The sequence below is a fragment of the Hordeum vulgare genome, chromosome 7H (assembly GCF_904849725.1).
Source record: "Hordeum vulgare subsp. vulgare chromosome 7H, MorexV3_pseudomolecules_assembly, whole genome shotgun sequence".
NCBI classification, from domain to species: Eukaryota; Viridiplantae; Streptophyta; class Magnoliopsida; order Poales; family Poaceae; genus Hordeum; species Hordeum vulgare.
In genome coordinates, this window is record NC_058524.1 from 17,457,362 (window position 1) to 17,477,036 (window position 19,675).

General features: G+C 49.6%; 1 protein-coding gene across 1 annotated transcript in view; it reads left to right on the top strand.

Moving 5' to 3' along the window:
• Positions 1–669: 669 nt before the first annotated feature.
• The window catches only part of LOC123411888 (probable RNA-dependent RNA polymerase SHL2), a 51,894-nt gene continuing 32,888 nt past the window's right edge, over positions 670–19,675 (top strand). Inside the window, exons 1-2 of the mRNA XM_045104847.1 lie at positions 670–2,802; positions 3,841–4,318. Of these exons, the coding sequence (XP_044960782.1) occupies positions 670–2,802; positions 3,841–4,318 (2,611 nt within the window). The remainder of the gene's footprint in view (positions 2,803–3,840; positions 4,319–19,675) is intronic.

Here is a 19,675-nt window from a genome sequence, read left to right on the forward strand (position 1 = left end):
TCGTTAGTTGAAAAAGATCGACCAACGCCAAACGTACACACAAGACACAGCAACGGCCTCTTCATCTCCTCGCCCAACCGCATACCCTCGGCCATGGCATCGCCGGCCGAACCCCCGGTGACGACGCAAGTGATCGTCGCAGGCTTTGACGGCAGCGTCTCGGCGGGCAGCCTCGCCGGCTTCCTGGAGTACATGGATATCGGCCAGGTCTGGCGATGCCGCGTCAAGACCTCCTGGACCCCGCCGGGCTCCTACCCCGACTTCCTCCTTCCAGCACCGTCCCCGCTCCGTTCAACGCCGTCGCCGTCCTGCCGCCGAGCGCCCCCGCACGCGTTCGTCCACTTTGCGCTCCCGCAGGCGGTGCGACGCGCGACGGACGCCGCGGCGAGGTCCGAGCTTCTTCTCCACGGGAGGCCCCTGCGCATCGCCGCAGCCACTGCGTCCTGCCGCGGCAGAACCAACCCATTCCGCTTCCCCGACGCCGGCCTGGAGGTCGGCACACTCTCGTCGCCGGACACCTTCCTCGTCGCCTGGCGCGGACCTGATCAGGGGCTCCAGTTCTCGGTCGACCCGTTCGACCCTTGCTGCCGGCTGGTCTTCGCCCGAGACACCGCGTTCGTGCTTCCCCCGTCGCGGTCCAACTACGGCAACGGCAAGGCCTCCGTCGTCATGCGCTGCGACGTAAAGCTCGAGTTCCCGGTGCGCGACGTCGCCGAGGTACGGGTCTACCGGAGCGACTGCGCGCTGCTCGTCCGGCTGTCGGCCTCGCCCCTGGTGCATTACCGCACGGCAGACGGCGATGACATCCATACTCCGGTGCCGGTCGACTTCGACCTGCCGGACGACGACGACCCATGGATACGGACCGGTGACTTCACGCGGAGCGGCGCTATCGGGCGGTGCTGGGTGTACAGGATCAAGATCTCGCCACGTCGATTAATGAAGATGGACCGCGCACTGGCGTACTTGGAGCAGCAGGGGGTAGCGATCATGGAGTGCGGTTCATGCTACTCAGGGTTGCCCCTCACCGTACGCGCCGAGCATCCAGACTTCTTCTGCTGTGTACAGGAGGCAGAGGGGCTCACGTTCCCGGTGTTGTTCCTGGTGAATGTATTGGTGCACAAGGGGATCATCAACCAGCACCAGCTCACGCCGGAGTTCCTCGGCTTGTTGAGGGGAAGCAGAGACGATGATGACAATGTGGCCGCTTTGAAGGATTTCTGGGGGGACAAGCTGCCAGTGTTTGACGCATGCCGGAGGCTAACCAAAGCCCTAGACAGAGTTAGCCCTAAGCTTCTCGGGCGTGGCATGGATGCGTGTCACAATCACACTGTGGGGGTTCGGCGGCTGGTGATCACGCCCACCAGGGCCTACTGCTTACCACCAGAAGAAGAGCTTTCAAACCGATTGCTACGGCATTACCACCATGTGGCGGACAGGTTCTTGAGAGTTACGTTCATGGACGAGGCGATGGAGCCGCTCAACAACAACTCACTCAACTTTTACGCCGCGCCGATCCTCCGGGAGTTGATGTCGGACTCATTCAAGGAGAAGACCACGGTGCAAATGCGGGTCAGGACGGTCATGACAAAAGGTTTCCAAATGTGTGGGAGAAAGTACTCCCTGCTCGCCTTCTCGCCGAACCAGCTGAGGGATAGATCAGCGTGGTTCTTCGCCGAGGACGGTAACACTACGGTGGAGAGCATCAGGGGGTGGATGGGAAGGTTCACTTGCAGAAACGTAGCCAAGCATGCCGCTCGGATGGGGCAGTGCTTCTCATCCTCCTATGCCACCGTCACCGTTCAGCCGCATGAGGTGAACGAGAATCTTGCCGACGTTGAGCGCAATGGCTACACTTTCTCAGACGGAATCGGCAAGATTGTGCCAGACCTTGCAATGGAGGTCGCCCAGAGGCTGCAGCTCACGGCCGACCCTCCACCATCTGCTTACCAGATCAGGTTTGGTGGCTACAAGGGCGTGATAGCAGTGTGGCAGGGAGATAGTGATGACGGGATACGCTTGTCCTTGAGGCCGAGCATGAAGAAGTTCGACTCTCATCATAACGTTATAGAGGTGCTTGCCTGGACAAGGTTCCAGCCAGGGTTCCTTAACCGCCAAATAATTGTGCTGCTCTCGTCAATGGGCGTCTCGGATGCCGTCTTTTGGCGAATGCAGAAGAGCATGGTGGGAAATCTTGAAAAGATCTTCACTGACAGTGAGGTAGCCTTGGAGACAATAACGAGGTCATGTAGTCCTGAGAATGCAAACAAGGCGGCGCGGATGCTAAGCGCCGGGTTTAGTCCCAGAACTGAGCCACACTTGAGGGCCATGCTATCCGCGATCAGATCTGCACAGCTTCATGATCTTCGGGAGAAATCGAGGATCTTCGTGCCAAAAGGAAGGTGGTTGATTGGCTGCCTCGATGAGCTTGGGATCCTCAAATATGGACAGTGCTTCATCCGTGCCTCGGCTCCGTGGCTTGATCCATGTTTTGTCAAGCATGGTCCAAAGATCATCGTTGGCACTGTAGTAGTTGCAAAGAATCCATGCTATCATCCAGGAGATGTCCGGATACTGGAAGCAGTCGATGTGCCTGAGCTGCGCCACCTGGTTGATTGTTTGGTCTTTCCGCAAAATGGTGAGAGGCCACATCCGGATGAAGCATCAGGGAGTGATCTTGATGGCGATATCTACTTCGTCACATGGGATGAACAACTTATACCTCCACGCAAACAGAGCTGGAAACCAATGGACTATTCCCCACCTAAAGTGAAATTGCTCCGACGTGAAGTAACTCAAAATGTAAGTAGTGAAACCCATCACATTTTTATATGGTATCTTCACTATTCTTTGTATTTGTTATTTTCTCTGACGTAAAGTGAAATGCATGTACCAAACTTACCATGCATGTTCAATTCTTTGTCTAATTAATGTCAACCATAACCATGCCTGTTGAAAAAAAAAATTGATCACGCCACAAGGCTAATGTGATCAGTTGGATTTTAGTGTACTTCAATCGGAACGTGGATAGAGAAGTGCACTTCTTTAGCACGCTCAGCCGAAGTTTATCAGCATCTAGGCAATCCTTCTGTTTAATTTGATGGTGAATGTTGTCACCTACCAAAATATTTACACAGGCTGAAATGAAAATGAGTTGACAAGTCCTGGCATTTAGTATAAGGCTACAGCTCTTGCATACCAGATAATTAAACACCTAACTTTTCCCATCGTTTCTCAAGTAGAATGCTTTATTTGGATATGAATGTCCGTATAGGAGCATATATACTTTGCTACTATTGATGTGGTGCTTTTTGTAACAGAAACAACATCATAACTTCTGTAACAGAAACAATATCACAACAGAAACAATATCATAACAGAAACTTCATTTAATTCCCTGATTTTCATAAGTTCTGAATGACTATTCATGTTGTGAAATGTTACAACAAAAATCACATGAGTACATATCAATACAAACTACGAACCTGCAAATATTCCGTGAGAAATATTGTTTTCTTGAGGTGGTGAGAAATATTTTCTTTTGTGGGCGTGCATATAGTTGAGTATAGTATTTTCAAACAGAAATTGCAAGTGTCCATATTGTTTCAATGTTTAGGTGTATGATGTTAATTTTCTGATTTTTTTATAAAGCCCACTTTATTAATTGTCGTCCAGGAGTAGTCAAACTTGGGTGGTTCCTGTGTGCCAAATGTATTTACTCACATGGCCTGTATCTTAACTTCCACTAATTCTGCAAATGCTTCCTTGATTTGTCGTTAATTCAATGCTTTTTGCGTTAATCCATTGCCTTAGTAAACTAACATATTATATTTGTAACAGGATACCGTTGATTTCTTCTTGGAGAACATGGTGAGTGACAATCTTGGTATGATCTCCAATGCTCATGTTGTTCATGCTGATCTCAGTGAACATGGAGCAATGGATGAGAAGTGCATCTTCTTAGCTCAACTAGCAGCAACTGCTGTAGACTTCCCCAAGACAGGGAAATTTGTCGCGATGCCATGTCATCTTAGGCCAAAAATTTACCCAGACTTTCTACTGAAGGAAGATTCGAAATCATATAAATCTGAGAAGATTCTTGGAAGACTTTATCGGTCAATCCAAGAAGCCTCCGGTGCCGATTGGGTTTCTCACGAAGCTTGGACCCTACACGATCTGCCTTATGACACTTGTCTAGAAGTTACCGGGGCATCAGATTTCCTTGTGAGTGCATGGCAGTGCAAATGCTTATATGATAGGCAGCTGAACGCACTGCTAAATCAATACGGGGTCCGCACCGAAGCTGAACTTGTGACAGGGCACACTACAGAAAAAAACTATTTTACCGTGTGTTAAGCCATAAGTCGAGTGTTTTTTTTCGGGCACTCGGCCTATCGGCATATAAGCCGTGTTCCAAAAACAACACCCGGTAACAACAAGGCACTCGGCTTATGCTATTCTATAAGCCGAGTGACCCGAAAAAACTCTCGGCTTATAGGCGACACACGGTATCTACGCAAAAAACACTCGGCTTCTAGCGCGCCACCCGGTAAAAATACCTGCCACGGGTCTCCAACAGAGGCGGCTAACGGTGCCCTCACGCCGTAAGCTGTACCCGAGTGTGATTCTATAGCACACGGCTTATACAGACTATAAGCCGTGTGCTTGACAAAAATACCCGGCTTACACGCACTATAAGCCGTGTGCTTGACAAAAACACCCGGCTTACTTTTTATAAATTTTAATTCAAAAAAAGTTCTAAAGTGATTTCTCTTGCATTTATGTTTAATACTTGAATATTATTTCATTATCCATTTTACCACAAGAATGGCTCTCATGTCGACTATGGATCGTGTGGGCCCTACGATCCCGTGCATCACCGAAAACCGTGCGAGCGAGGGTAGAAAGACCGCACCCACATCGGTTTTATCCAAATATATGTATGAAATGGTGGTGAGATGTTTAAATACTCAATACAACACTTTTGATGTGAGGGTAGAAAGAGCACACCCACCAACATGTGACCCAAATATATTTATGAAAAGGCGGTGTGATGTATACATAACCAATACAAATTTTTGATGTGCACTAGTGGAAAACGGGCCTTTGTCCGGGACCCTTTAGTCCCGGCCTGCCTCTGGGCCGGGACTAAAGGCCCGACCACGTCGCCCCAATTCTCAATGCCTCCCTCGAGGCTTTAGTCCCGGCCTGTAAGGAGCCTTTAGTCCCGGTTCGTGTCCCAAACCGGGACTAAAGGGCTACGCGATGGGCAGCCCGCATGTGCGCCACCTTTAGTCCCGGTTTGTGTCTCAAACCGGGACTAAAGTCCTCTGCCTATATATAGCACAGCCCCCCTCTCCCCTCTTCCTTGCATTTTTCTTGGATGGAGGATTGTGGGTGTGTGCTAGCTCTTCACTTTTTTTTGATGCACTAGAGGTGTTTGTTGAAATGTGTGTTAGAGCGATGCCGCTTCAGTTCACCGAACACAACTACGATATGAGATGCCTGAGCCACGCTTAAACCTCTTACTCTTTATTTCTACTTATTCTAAAAGGTTACCAACTATATTTCCTCGTTTAGACCGTGCGGTACTAATTTTTAGGATCGTGATTGTATTTGATATACTGTCGTATAACACAGATGAGCCATCCATGGATGTACGGTGATCGACGCACAGCCGCTTATAGAGAAGGCGTGCATTCTTTTCGAGATGCAGCCGATGCGAACAAGCATGGTGGTGGCTTTATGTTTTGTCCATGTGTTGAATGTCGGAATGAGAAAGATTACACTTCCTCAAGAGTCATTCAGAGCCACCTGCTTCGGTCCGGTTTTATGTCGGGCTATAATGTTTGGACCAAGCACGGAGAAAGAGGGGTTACGATGGAAGACGGCGATGAAGAAGAAGAGAACGATGATGACAACTACCGATCTATGTTCCCTGAGTATGCTGATACCGCAATGGAAGACAATGAAGAAGAAGATCAGGATGAAGAACGGGAACCAGATGAGCCCGCTGATGATCTTGGCCGGGTCATTTCTGATGCACGCCTTGTAGGTTTGCAATTTCCAGCGCTGAAACCCCATAAGTGCAATAGATGTCTCAAATATTGCAGGTGGGTCAGGAAAATACAGGGGACTGACACGTGTCATTCAATTGCCTCCTTTGAGAGCACGAGAAGTTTCGCGACCAACGGAGCAACATGACCCGCACGTCCGCACCTCCTTCACAAACCTGATATTTCCCTCTCGATACCAATAGATTACCTCAAAGATGGTGCACTTTAGAACCGGCCTCATGTGAGGCCTACTCAGAACGTGTACAAACTTTTACCACACCCTACAGAGCCATGTGATGACGAGGGCCGAAACTTCTCCTCCCTCGTTTCCAAAAGCGAGACGCATCTCGCTAATACATCACATAGGATTTTCCATGCCGCTTCTGGGAATGATTTCATGTGTAGCCTTGCAAATCTGCAATTTCCGACCTGAAACCCTAGAAATGCAATAAATATCTTAAATATTACACGTGTGTCAGAAAAATGCGGGGGCCTAACACGTCTCATTCGATGGCCTCCTCTGAGAGCATGAAAAGTTTCAAGGCTAACGGAGCAGGAGGACCATCACTTCCTTAACAAACTCGACACCTTCCCTCTCGATACCGAGAGACTACCTCGGAGATGGTGCGGTTTACAAGCGGCCTCATGTGAGGCCTATTCGAAACGCGCCCAAACTGTTTCCACACCCTACAAGGGCCATGTGATGACGACGTGCCACATCTCATGGATTTCTGGCATCATACGTTTTTCCGTGAATTCAATCGGTTGGACGAGTCATGCCGTCGAAGCAAAGTCGCCCCGTGATGGACGAAACTGCCGCTCCCTCGTCTGCAAAAGGGAGACACATCTCGCTAGTACATCACATAGGATTTTCCATGCCGCTTCTGGGATGATTTCATGTGTCGCCTTGCAGGTCTGCAATTTTCTAGCCTGAAACCCTAGAAATGCAATAAATGTCTCAAATATTACAAACGGGCCAGGAAAAAGCGGGGGGCTCACATGTCTCATTCGATGGCCTCCTTTGAAAGCACGGAAAGTTTCGAGGCTAACGGAGCAGCAGGACCAACGCTTCCTTAACAAACTTGACAATTTTCCTCTCGATACCGAGAGAACACCTCGGAGATGGTGCGGTTTACAAGCGGCCTCATGTGAGGCCTATTCAAAATGCACCCGAACTTTTACCACACCCTACAGGGGCCATGTGATGACGTCGTGCCAGATCCCGTGGGTTTCTGGCATCATACAATTTTTTGTGGATTCAAACGGTTGGACGAGTCATGTCGTCGAAGTAAATTCGCCACCTGATGGCCGAAACTTCCCCTTCCTCGTCTGCAAAAGGGAGACGCATCTCTCTAATACATCACATAGGATTTTCCATGCCGCTTCTGGGAATGATTTCACGTGTCGCCTTGCAGATCTGCAATTTCCGGCACTGAAATCCTAGAAATGCAATAAATGTCTCAAATATTACAAACGGGCCAGGAAAAAGCGAGGGGCTCACACGTATCATTCGATGGCCTCCTTTGAGAGCACGGAAAGTTTCGAGACCAACGGAGCAGTAGGATCAACACTTCCTTCACAAAACTGACACCTTCCCTCTCAATACCGAGAGAACACCTCGGAGATGGTGCGGTTTACAAGCGGACTCATGTGAGGCCTATTCGAAACGCGCCCAAACTTTTACCACACCCTACAGGGGCCATGTGATGACGTCGTGCCAGATCCCGTGGGTTTCTGGCATCATACGGTTTTCCGTGGATTCAAACGGTTGGACGAGTCATGTCGTCGAAGTAAATTCGCCACCTGATGGCCGAAACTTCCCCTTCCTCGTCTGCAAAAGGGAGACGCATCTCTCTAATACATCACATAGGATTTTCCATGCCGCTTCTGGGAATGATTTCACGTGTCGCCTTGCAGATCTGCAATTTCCGGCACTGAAATCCTAGAAATGCAATAAATGTCTCAAATATTACAAACGGGCCAGGAAAAAGCGGGGGGCTCACACGTATCATTCGATGGCCTCCTTTGAGAGCACGGAAAGTTTCGAGACCAACGGAGCAGTAGGATCAACACTTCCTTCACAAAACTGACACCTTCCCTCTCAATACCGAGAGACTACCACGGAGATGGTGCGGTTTACAAACGGCCTCATGTGAGGCCTATTCGAAACGCGCCCAAACTTTTACCACACCCTACAGGGGCCATGTGATGACGTCGTGCCAGATCCGGAGGATTTCTGACATCATACGGTTTTCCGTGGATTCAAACGGTTGGACGAGTCATGTCGTCGAAGTAAATTCGCCACCTGATGGCCGAAACTTCCCCTTCCTCGTCTGCAAAAGGGAGACGCATCTCTCTAATACATCACATAGGATTTTCCATGCCGCTTCTGGGAATGATTTCACGTGTCGCCTTGCAGATCTGCAATTTCCGGCACTGAAATCCTAGAAATGCAATAAATGTCTCAAATATTACAAACGGGCCAGGAAAAAGCGGGGGGCTCACACGTATCATTCGATGGCCTCCTTTGAGAGCACGGAAAGTTTCGAGACCAACGGAGCAGTAGGATCAACACTTCCTTCACAAAACTGACACCTTCCCTCTCAATACCGAGAGACTACCACGGAGATGGTGCGGTTTACAAGCGGACTCATGTGAGGCCTATTCGAAACGCGCCCAAACTTTTACCACACCCTACAGGGGCCATGTGATGACGTCGTGCCAGATCCCGTGGGTTTCTGGCATCATACGGTTTTCCGTGGATTCAAACGGTTGGACGAGTCATGTCGTCGAAGTAAATTCGCCACCTGATGGCCGAAACTTCCCCTTCCTCGTCTGCAAAAGGGAGACGCATCTCTCTAATACATCACATAGGATTTTCCATGCCGCTTCTGGGAATGATTTCACGTGTCGCCTTGCAGATCTGCAATTTCCGGCACTGAAATCCTAGAAATGCAATAAATGTCTCAAATATTACAAACGGGCCAGGAAAAAGCGGGGGGCTCACACGTATCATTCGATGGCCTCCTTTGAGAGCACGGAAAGTTTCGAGACCAACGGAGCAGTAGGATCAACACTTCCTTCACAAAACTGACACCTTCCCTCTCAATACCGAGAGACTACCACGGAGATGGTGCGGTTTACAAACGGCCTCATGTGAGGCCTATTCGAAACGCGCCCAAACTTTTACCACACCCTACAGGGGCCATGTGATGACGTCGTGCCAGATCCGGAGGATTTCTGACATCATACGGTTTTCCGTGGATTCAAACGGTTGGACGAGTCATGTCGTCGAAGTAAATTCGCCACCTGATGGCCGAAACTTCCCCTTCCTCGTCTGCAAAAGGGAGACGCATCTCTCTAATACATCACATAGGATTTTCCATGCCGCTTCTGGGAATGATTTCACGTGTCGCCTTGCAGATCTGCAATTTCCGGCACTGAAATCCTAGAAATGCAATAAATGTCTCAAATATTACAAACGGGCCAGGAAAAAGCGGGGGGCTCACACGTATCATTCGATGGCCTCCTTTGAGAGCACGGAAAGTTTCGAGACCAACGGAGCAGTAGGATCAACACTTCCTTCACAAAACTGACACCTTCCCTCTCAATACCGAGAGACTACCACGGAGATGGTGCGGTTTACAAACGGCCTCATGTGAGGCCTATTCGAAACGCGCCCAAACTTTTACCACACCCTACAGGGGCCATGTGATGACGTCGTGCCAGATCCGGAGGATTTCTGACATCATACGGTTTTCCGTGGATTCAAACGGTTGGACGAGTCATGTCGTCGAAGTAAATTCGCCACCTGATGGCCGAAACTTCCCCTTCCTCGTCTGCAAAAGGGAGACGCATCTCTCTAATACATCACATAGGATTTTCCATGCCGCTTCTGGGAATGATTTCACGTGTCGCCTTGCAGATCTGCAATTTCCGGCACTGAAATCCTAGAAATGCAATAAATGTCTCAAATATTACAAACGGGCCAGGAAAAAGCGGGGGGCTCACACGTATCATTCGATGGCCTCCTTTGAGAGCACGGAAAGTTTCGAGACCAACGGAGCAGTAGGATCAACACTTCCTTCACAAAACTGACACCTTCCCTCTCAATACCGAGAGAACACCTCGGAGATGGTGCGGTTTACAAGCGGACTCATGTGAGGCCTATTCGAAACGCGCCCGAACTTTTACCACACCCTACAGGGGCCATGTGATGACGTCGTGCCAGATCCCGTGGGTTTCTGGCATCATACGGTTTTCCGTGGATTCAAACGGTTGGACGAGTCATGTCGTCGAAGTAAATTCGCCACCTGATGGCCGAAACTTCCCCTTCCTCGTCTGCAAAAGGGAGACGCATCTCTCTAATACATCACATAGGATTTTCCATGCCGCTTCTGGGAATGATTTCACGTGTCGCCTTGCAGATCTGCAATTTCCGGCACTGAAATCCTAGAAATGCAATAAATGTCTCAAATATTACAAACGGGCCAGGAAAAAGCGGGGGGCTCACACGTATCATTCGATGGCCTCCTTTGAGAGCACGGAAAGTTTCGAGACCAACGGAGCAGTAGGATCAACACTTCCTTCACAAAACTGACACCTTCCCTCTCAATACCGAGAGAACACCTCGGAGATGGTGCGGTTTACAAGCGGACTCATGTGAGGCCTATTCGAAACGCGCCCGAACTTTTACCACACCCTACAGGGGCCATGTGATGACGTCGTGCCAGATCCCGTGGGTTTCTGGCATCATACGGTTTTCCGTGGATTCAAACGGTTGGACGAGTCATGTCGTCGAAGTAAATTCGCCACCTGATGGCCGAAACTTCCCCTTCCTCGTCTGCAAAAGGGAGACGCATCTCTCTAATACATCACATAGGATTTTCCATGCCGCTTCTGGGAATGATTTCACGTGTCGCCTTGCAGATCTGCAATTTCCGGCACTGAAATCCTAGAAATGCAATAAATGTCTCAAATATTACAAACGGGCCAGGAAAAAGCGGGGGGCTCACACGTATCATTCGATGGCCTCCTTTGAGAGCACGGAAAGTTTCGAGACCAACGGAGCAGTAGGATCAACACTTCCTTCACAAAACTGACACCTTCCCTCTCAATACCGAGAGACTACCACGGAGATGGTGCGGTTTACAAACGGCCTCATGTGAGGCCTATTCGAAACGCGCCCAAACTTTTACCACACCCTACAGGGGCCATGTGATGACGTCGTGCCAGATCCGGAGGATTTCTGACATCATACGGTTTTCCGTGGATTCAAACGGTTGGACGAGTCATGTCGTCGAAGTAAATTCGCCACCTGATGGCCGAAACTTCCCCTTCCTCGTCTGCAAAAGGGAGACGCATCTCTCTAATACATCACATAGGATTTTCCATGCCGCTTCTGGGAATGATTTCACGTGTCGCCTTGCAGATCTGCAATTTCCGGCACTGAAATCCTAGAAATGCAATAAATGTCTCAAATATTACAAACGGGCCAGGAAAAAGCGGGGGGCTCACACGTATCATTCGATGGCCTCCTTTGAGAGCACGGAAAGTTTCGAGACCAACGGAGCAGTAGGATCAACACTTCCTTCACAAAACTGACACCTTCCCTCTCAATACCGAGAGACTACCACGGAGATGGTGCGGTTTACAAACGGCCTCATGTGAGGCCTATTCGAAACGCGCCCAAACTTTTACCACACCCTACAGGGGCCATGTGATGACGTCGTGCCAGATCCGGAGGATTTCTGACATCATACGGTTTTCCGTGGATTCAAACGGTTGGACGAGTCATGTCGTCGAAGTAAATTCGCCACCTGATGGCCGAAACTTCCCCTTCCTCGTCTGCAAAAGGGAGACGCATCTCTCTAATACATCACATAGGATTTTCCATGCCGCTTCTGGGAATGATTTCACGTGTCGCCTTGCAGATCTGCAATTTCCGGCACTGAAATCCTAGAAATGCAATAAATGTCTCAAATATTACAAACGGGCCAGGAAAAAGCGGGGGGCTCACACGTATCATTCGATGGCCTCCTTTGAGAGCACGAAAAGTTTCGAGACCAACGGAGCAGTAGGATCAACACTTCCTTCACAAAACTGACACCTTCCCTCTCAATACCGAGAGAACACCTCGGAGATGGTGCGGTTTACAAGCGGACTCATGTGAGGCCTATTCGAAACGCGCCCGAACTTTTACCACACCCTACAGGGGCCATGTGATGACGTCGTGCCAGATCCCGAACGGTTGGACGAGTCATGTCGTCGAAGTAAATTCGCCACCTGATGGCCGAAACTTCCCCTTCCTCGTCTGCAAAAGGGAGACGCATCTCTCTAATACATCACATAGGATTTTCCATGCCGCTTCTGGGAATGATTTCACGTGTCGCCTTGCAGATCTGCAATTTCCGGCACTGAAATCCTAGAAATGCAATAAATGTCTCAAATATTACAAACGGGCCAGGAAAAAGCGGGGGGCTCACACGTATCATTCGATGGCCTCCTTTGAGAGCACGGAAAGTTTCGAGACCAACGGAGCAGTAGGATCAACACTTCCTTCACAAAACTGACACCTTCCCTCTCAATACCGAGAGAACACCTCGGAGATGGTGCGGTTTACAAGCGGACTCATGTGAGGCCTATTCGAAACGCGCCCGAACTTTTACCACACCCTACAGGGGCCATGTGATGACGTCGTGCCAGATCCCGTGGGTTTCTGGCATCATACGGTTTTCCGTGGATTCAAACGGTTGGACGAGTCATGTCGTCGAAGTAAATTCGCCACCTGATGGCCGAAACTTCCCCTTCCTCGTCTGCAAAAGGGAGACGCATCTCTCTAATACATCACATAGGATTTTCCATGCCGCTTCTGGGAATGATTTCACGTGTCGCCTTGCAGATCTGCAATTTCCGGCACTGAAATCCTAGAAATGCAATAAATGTCTCAAATATTACAAACGGGCCAGGAAAAAGCGGGGGGCTCACACGTATCATTCGATGGCCTCCTTTGAGAGCACGGAAAGTTTCGAGACCAACGGAGCAGTAGGATCAACACTTCCTTCACAAAACTGACACCTTCCCTCTCAATACCGAGAGACTACCACGGAGATGGTGCGGTTTACAAACGGCCTCATGTGAGGCCTATTCGAAACGCGCCCAAACTTTTACCACACCCTACAGGGGCCATGTGATGACGTCGTGCCAGATCCGGAGGATTTCTGACATCATACGGTTTTCCGTGGATTCAAACGGTTGGACGAGTCATGTCGTCGAAGTAAATTCGCCACCTGATGGCCGAAACTTCCCCTTCCTCGTCTGCAAAAGGGAGACGCATCTCTCTAATACATCACATAGGATTTTCCATGCCGCTTCTGGGAATGATTTCACGTGTCGCCTTGCAGATCTGCAATTTCCGGCACTGAAATCCTAGAAATGCAATAAATGTCTCAAATATTACAAACGGGCCAGGAAAAAGCGGGGGGCTCACACGTATCATTCGATGGCCTCCTTTGAGAGCACGGAAAGTTTCGAGACCAACGGAGCAGTAGGATCAACACTTCCTTCACAAAACTGACACCTTCCCTCTCAATACCGAGAGACTACCACGGAGATGGTGCGGTTTACAAACGGCCTCATGTGAGGCCTATTCGAAACGCGCCCAAACTTTTACCACACCCTACAGGGGCCATGTGATGACGTCGTGCCAGATCCGGAGGATTTCTGACATCATACGGTTTTCCGTGGATTCAAACGGTTGGACGAGTCATGTCGTCGAAGTAAATTCGCCACCTGATGGCCGAAACTTCCCCTTCCTCGTCTGCAAAAGGGAGACGCATCTCTCTAATACATCACATAGGATTTTCCATGCCGCTTCTGGGAATGATTTCACGTGTCGCCTTGCAGATCTGCAATTTCCGGCACTGAAATCCTAGAAATGCAATAAATGTCTCAAATATTACAAACAGGCCAGGAAAAAGCGGGGGGCTCACACGTATCATTCGATGGCCTCCTTTGAGAGCACGGAAAGTTTCGAGACCAACGGAGCAGTAGGATCAACACTTCCTTCACAAAACTGACACCTTCCCTCTCAATACCGAGAGAACACCTCGGAGATGGTGCGGTTTACAAGCGGACTCATGTGAGGCCTATTCGAAACGCGCCCGAACTTTTACCACACCCTACAGGGGCCATGTGATGACGTCGTGCCAGATCCCGAACGGTTGGACGAGTCATGTCGTCGAAGTAAATTCGCCACCTGATGGCCGAAACTTCCCCTTCCTCGTCTGCAAAAGGGAGACGCATCTCTCTAATACATCACATAGGATTTTCCATGCCGCTTCTGGGAATGATTTCACGTGTCGCCTTGCAGATCTGCAATTTCCGGCACTGAAATCCTAGAAATGCAATAAATGTCTCAAATATTACAAACGGGCCAGGAAAAAGCGGGGGGCTCACACGTATCATTCGATGGCCTCCTTTGAGAGCACGGAAAGTTTCGAGACCAACGGAGCAGTAGGATCAACACTTCCTTCACAAAACTGACACCTTCCCTCTCAATACCGAGAGAACACCTCGGAGATGGTGCGGTTTACAAACGGCCTCATGTGAGGCCTATTCGAAACGCGCCCGAACTTTTACCACACCCTACAGGGGCCATGTGATGACGTCGTGCCAGATCCCGTGGGTTTCTGGCATCATACGGTTTTCCGTGGATTCAAACGGTTGGACGAGTCATGTCGTCGAAGTAAATTCGCCACCTGATGGCCGAAACTTCCCCTTCCTCGTCTGCAAAAGGGAGACGCATCTCTCTAATACATCACATAGGATTTTCCATGCCGCTTCTGGGAATGATTTCACGTGTCGCCTTGCAGATCTGCAATTTCCGGCACTGAAATCCTAGAAATGCAATAAATGTCTCAAATATTACAAACGGGCCAGGAAAAAGCGGGGGGCTCACACGTATCATTCGATGGCCTCCTTTGAGAGCACGGAAAGTTTCGAGACCAACGGAGCAGTAGGATCAACACTTCCTTCACAAAACTGACACCTTCCCTCTCAATACCGAGAGACTACCACGGAGATGGTGCGGTTTACAAACGGCCTCATGTGAGGCCTATTCGAAACGCGCCCAAACTTTTACCACACCCTACAGGGGCCATGTGATGACGTCGTGCCAGATCCGGAGGATTTCTGACATCATACGGTTTTCCGTGGATTCAAACGGTTGGACGAGTCATGTCGTCGAAGTAAATTCGCCACCTGATGGCCGAAACTTCCCCTTCCTCGTCTGCAAAAGGGAGACGCATCTCTCTAATACATCACATAGGATTTTCCATGCCGCTTCTGGGAATGATTTCACGTGTCGCCTTGCAGATCTGCAATTTCCGGCACTGAAATCCTAGAAATGCAATAAATGTCTCAAATATTACAAACGGGCCAGGAAAAAGCGGGGGGCTCACACGTATCATTCGATGGCCTCCTTTGAGAGCACGGAAAGTTTCGAGACCAACGGAGCAGTAGGATCAACACTTCCTTCACAAAACTGACACCTTCCCTCTCAATACCGAGAGAACACCTCGGAGATGGTGCGGTTTACAAGCGGACTCATGTGAGGCCTATTCGAAACGCGCCCGAACTTTTACCACACCCTACAGGGGCCATGTGATGACGTCGTGCCAGATCCCGTGGGTTTCTGGCATCATACGGTTTTCCGTGGATTCAAACGGTTGGACGAGTCATGTCGTCGAAGTAAATTCGCCACCTGATGGCCGAAACTTCCCCTTCCTCGTCTGCAAAAGGGAGACGCATCTCTCTAATACATCACATAGGATTTTCCATGCCGCTTCTGGGAATGATTTCACGTGTCGCCTTGCAGATCTGCAATTTCCGGCACTGAAATCCTAGAAATGCAATAAATGTCTCAAATATTACAAACGGGCCAGGAAAAGCGGGGGGCTCACACGTATCATTCGATGGCCTCCTTTGAGAGCACGGAAAGTTTCGAGACCAACGGAGCAGTAGGATCAACACTTCCTTCACAAAACTGACACCTTCCCTCTCAATACCGAGAGACTACCACGGAGATGGTGCGGTTTACAAACGGCCTCATGTGAGGCCTATTCGAAACGCGCCCAAACTTTTACCACACCCTACAGGGGCCATGTGATGACGTCGTGCCAGATCCGGAGGATTTCTGACATCATACGGTTTTCCGTGGATTCAAACGGTTGGACGAGTCATGTCGTCGAAGTAAATTCGCCACCTGATGGCCGAAACTTCCCCTTCCTCGTCTGCAAAAGGGAGACGCATCTCTCTAATACATCACATAGGATTTTCCATGCCGCTTCTGGGAATGATTTCACGTGTCGCCTTGCAGATCTGCAATTTCCGGCACTGAAATCCTAGAAATGCAATAAATGTCTCAAATATTACAAACGGGCCAGGAAAAAGCGGGGGGCTCACACGTATCATTCGATGGCCTCCTTTGAGAGCACGGAAAGTTTCGAGACCAACGGAGCAGTAGGATCAACACTTCCTTCACAAAACTGACACCTTCCCTCTCAATACCGAGAGAACACCTCGGAGATGGTGCGGTTTACAAGCGGACTCATGTGAGGCCTATTCGAAACGCGCCCGAACTTTTACCACACCCTACAGGGGCCATGTGATGACGTCGTGCCAGATCCCGTGGGTTTCTGGCATCATACGGTTTTCCGTGGATTCAAACGGTTGGACGAGTCATGTCGTCGAAGTAAATTCGCCACCTGATGGCCGAAACTTCCCCTTCCTCGTCTGCAAAAGGGAGACGCATCTCTCTAATACATCACATAGGATTTTCCATGCCGCTTCTGGGAATGATTTCACGTGTCGCCTTGCAGATCTGCAATTTCCGGCACTGAAATCCTAGAAATGCAATAAATGTCTCAAATATTACAAACGGGCCAGGAAAAACGGGGGGCTCACACGTATCATTCGATGGCCTCCTTTGAGAGCACGGAAAGTTTCGAGACCAACGGAGCAGTAGGATCAACACTTCCTTCACAAAACTGACACCTTCCCTCTCAATACCGAGAGACTACCACGGAGATGGTGCGGTTTACAAACGGCCTCATGTGAGGCCTATTCGAAACGCGCCCAAACTTTTACCACACCCTACAGGGGCCATGTGATGACGTCGTGCCAGATCCGGAGGATTTCTGACATCATACGGTTTTCCGTGGATTCAAACGGTTGGACGAGTCATGTCGTCGAAGTAAATTCGCCACCTGATGGCCGAAACTTCCCCTTCCTCGTCTGCAAAAGGGAGACGCATCTCTCTAATACATCACATAGGATTTTCCATGCCGCTTCTGGGAATGATTTCACGTGTCGCCTTGCAGATCTGCAATTTCCGGCACTGAAATCCTAGAAATGCAATAAATGTCTCAAATATTACAAACGGGCCAGGAAAAAGCGGGGGGCTCACACGTATCATTCGATGGCCTCCTTTGAGAGCACGGAAAGTTTCGAGACCAACGGAGCAGTAGGATCAACACTTCCTTCACAAAACTGACACCTTCCCTCTCAATACCGAGAGACTACCACGGAGATGGTGCGGTTTACAAACGGCCTCATGTGAGGCCTATTCGAAACGCGCCCAAACTTTTACCACACCCTACAGGGGCCATGTGATGACGTCGTGCCAGATCCGGAGGATTTCTGACATCATACGGTTTTCCGTGGATTCAAACGGTTGGACGAGTCATGTCGTCGAAGTAAATTCGCCACCTGATGGCCGAAACTTCCCCTTCCTCGTCTGCAAAAGGGAGACGCATCTCTCTAATACATCACATAGGATTTTCCATGCCGCTTCTGGGAATGATTTCACGTGTCGCCTTGCAGATCTGCAATTTCCGGCACTGAAATCCTAGAAATGCAATAAATGTCTCAAATATTACAAACGGGCCAGGAAAAAGCGGGGGGCTCACACGTATCATTCGATGGCCTCCTTTGAGAGCACGGAAAGTTTCGAGACCAACGGAGCAGTAGGATCAACACTTCCTTCACAAAACTGACACCTTCCCTCTCAATACCGAGAGACTACCACGGAGATGGTGCGGTTTACAAACGGCCTCATGTGAGGCCTATTCGAAACGCGCCCAAACTTTTACCACACCCTACAGGGGCCATGTGATGACGTCGTGCCAGATCCGGAGGATTTCTGACATCATACGGTTTTCCGTGGATTCAAACGGTTGGACGAGTCATGTCGTCGAAGTAAATTCGCCACCTGATGGCCGAAACTTCCCCTTCCTCGTCTGCAAAAGGGAGACGCATCTCTCTAATACATCACATAGGATTTTCCATGCCGCTTCTGGGAATGATTTCACGTGTCGCCTTGCAGATCTGCAATTTCCGGCACTGAAATCCTAGAAATGCAATAAATGTCTCAAATATTACAAACGGGCCAGGAAAAAGCGGGGGGCTCACACGTATCATTCGATGGCCTCCTTTGAGAGCACGGAAAGTTTCGAGACCAACGGAGCAGTAGGATCAACACTTCCTTCACAAAACTGACACCTTCCCTCTCAATACCGAGAGACTACCACGGAGATGGTGCGGTTTACAAACGGCCTCATGTGAGGCCTATTCGAAACGCGCCCAAACTTTTACCACACCCTACAGGGGCCATGTGATGACGTCGTGCCAGATCCGGAGGATTTCTGACATCATACGGTTTTCCGTGGATTCAAACGGTTGGACGAGTCATGTCGTCGAAGTAAATTCGCCACCTGATGGCCGAAACTTCCCCTTCCTCGTCTGCAAAAGGGAGACGCATCTCTCTAATACATCACATAGGATTTTCCATGCCGCTTCTGGGAATGATTTCACGTGTCGCCTTGCAGATCTGCAATTTCCGGCACTGAAATCCTAGAAATGCAATAAATGTCTCAAATATTACAAACGGGCCAGGAAAAAGCGGGGGGCTCACACGTATCATTCGATGGCCTCCTTTGAGAGCACGGAAAGTTTCGAGACCAACGGAGCAGTAGGATCAACACTTCCTTCACAAAACTGACACCTTCCCTCTCAATACCGAGAGACTACCACGGAGATGGTGCGGTTTACAAACGGCCTCATGTGAGGCCTATTCGAAACGCGCCCAAACTTTTACCACACCCTACAGGGGCCATGTGATGACGTCGTGCCAGATCCGGAGGATTTCTGACATCATACGGTTTTCCGTGGATTCAAACGGTTGGACGAGTCATGTCGTCGAAGTAAATTCGCCACCTGATGGCCGAAACTTCCCCTTCCTCGTCTGCAAAAGGGAGACGCATCTCTCTAATACATCACATAGGATTTTCCATGCCGCTTCTGGGAATGATTTCACGTGTCGCCTTGCAGATCTGCAATTTCCGGCACTGAAATCCTAGAAATGCAATAAATGTCTCAAATATTACAAACGGGCCAGGAAAAAGCGGGGGGCTCACACGTATCATTCGATGGCCTCCTTTGAGAGCACGGAAAGTTTCGAGACCAACGGAGCAGTAGGATCAACACTTCCTTCACAAAACTGACACCTTCCCTCTCAATACCGAGAGACTACCACGGAGATGGTGCGGTTTACAAACGGC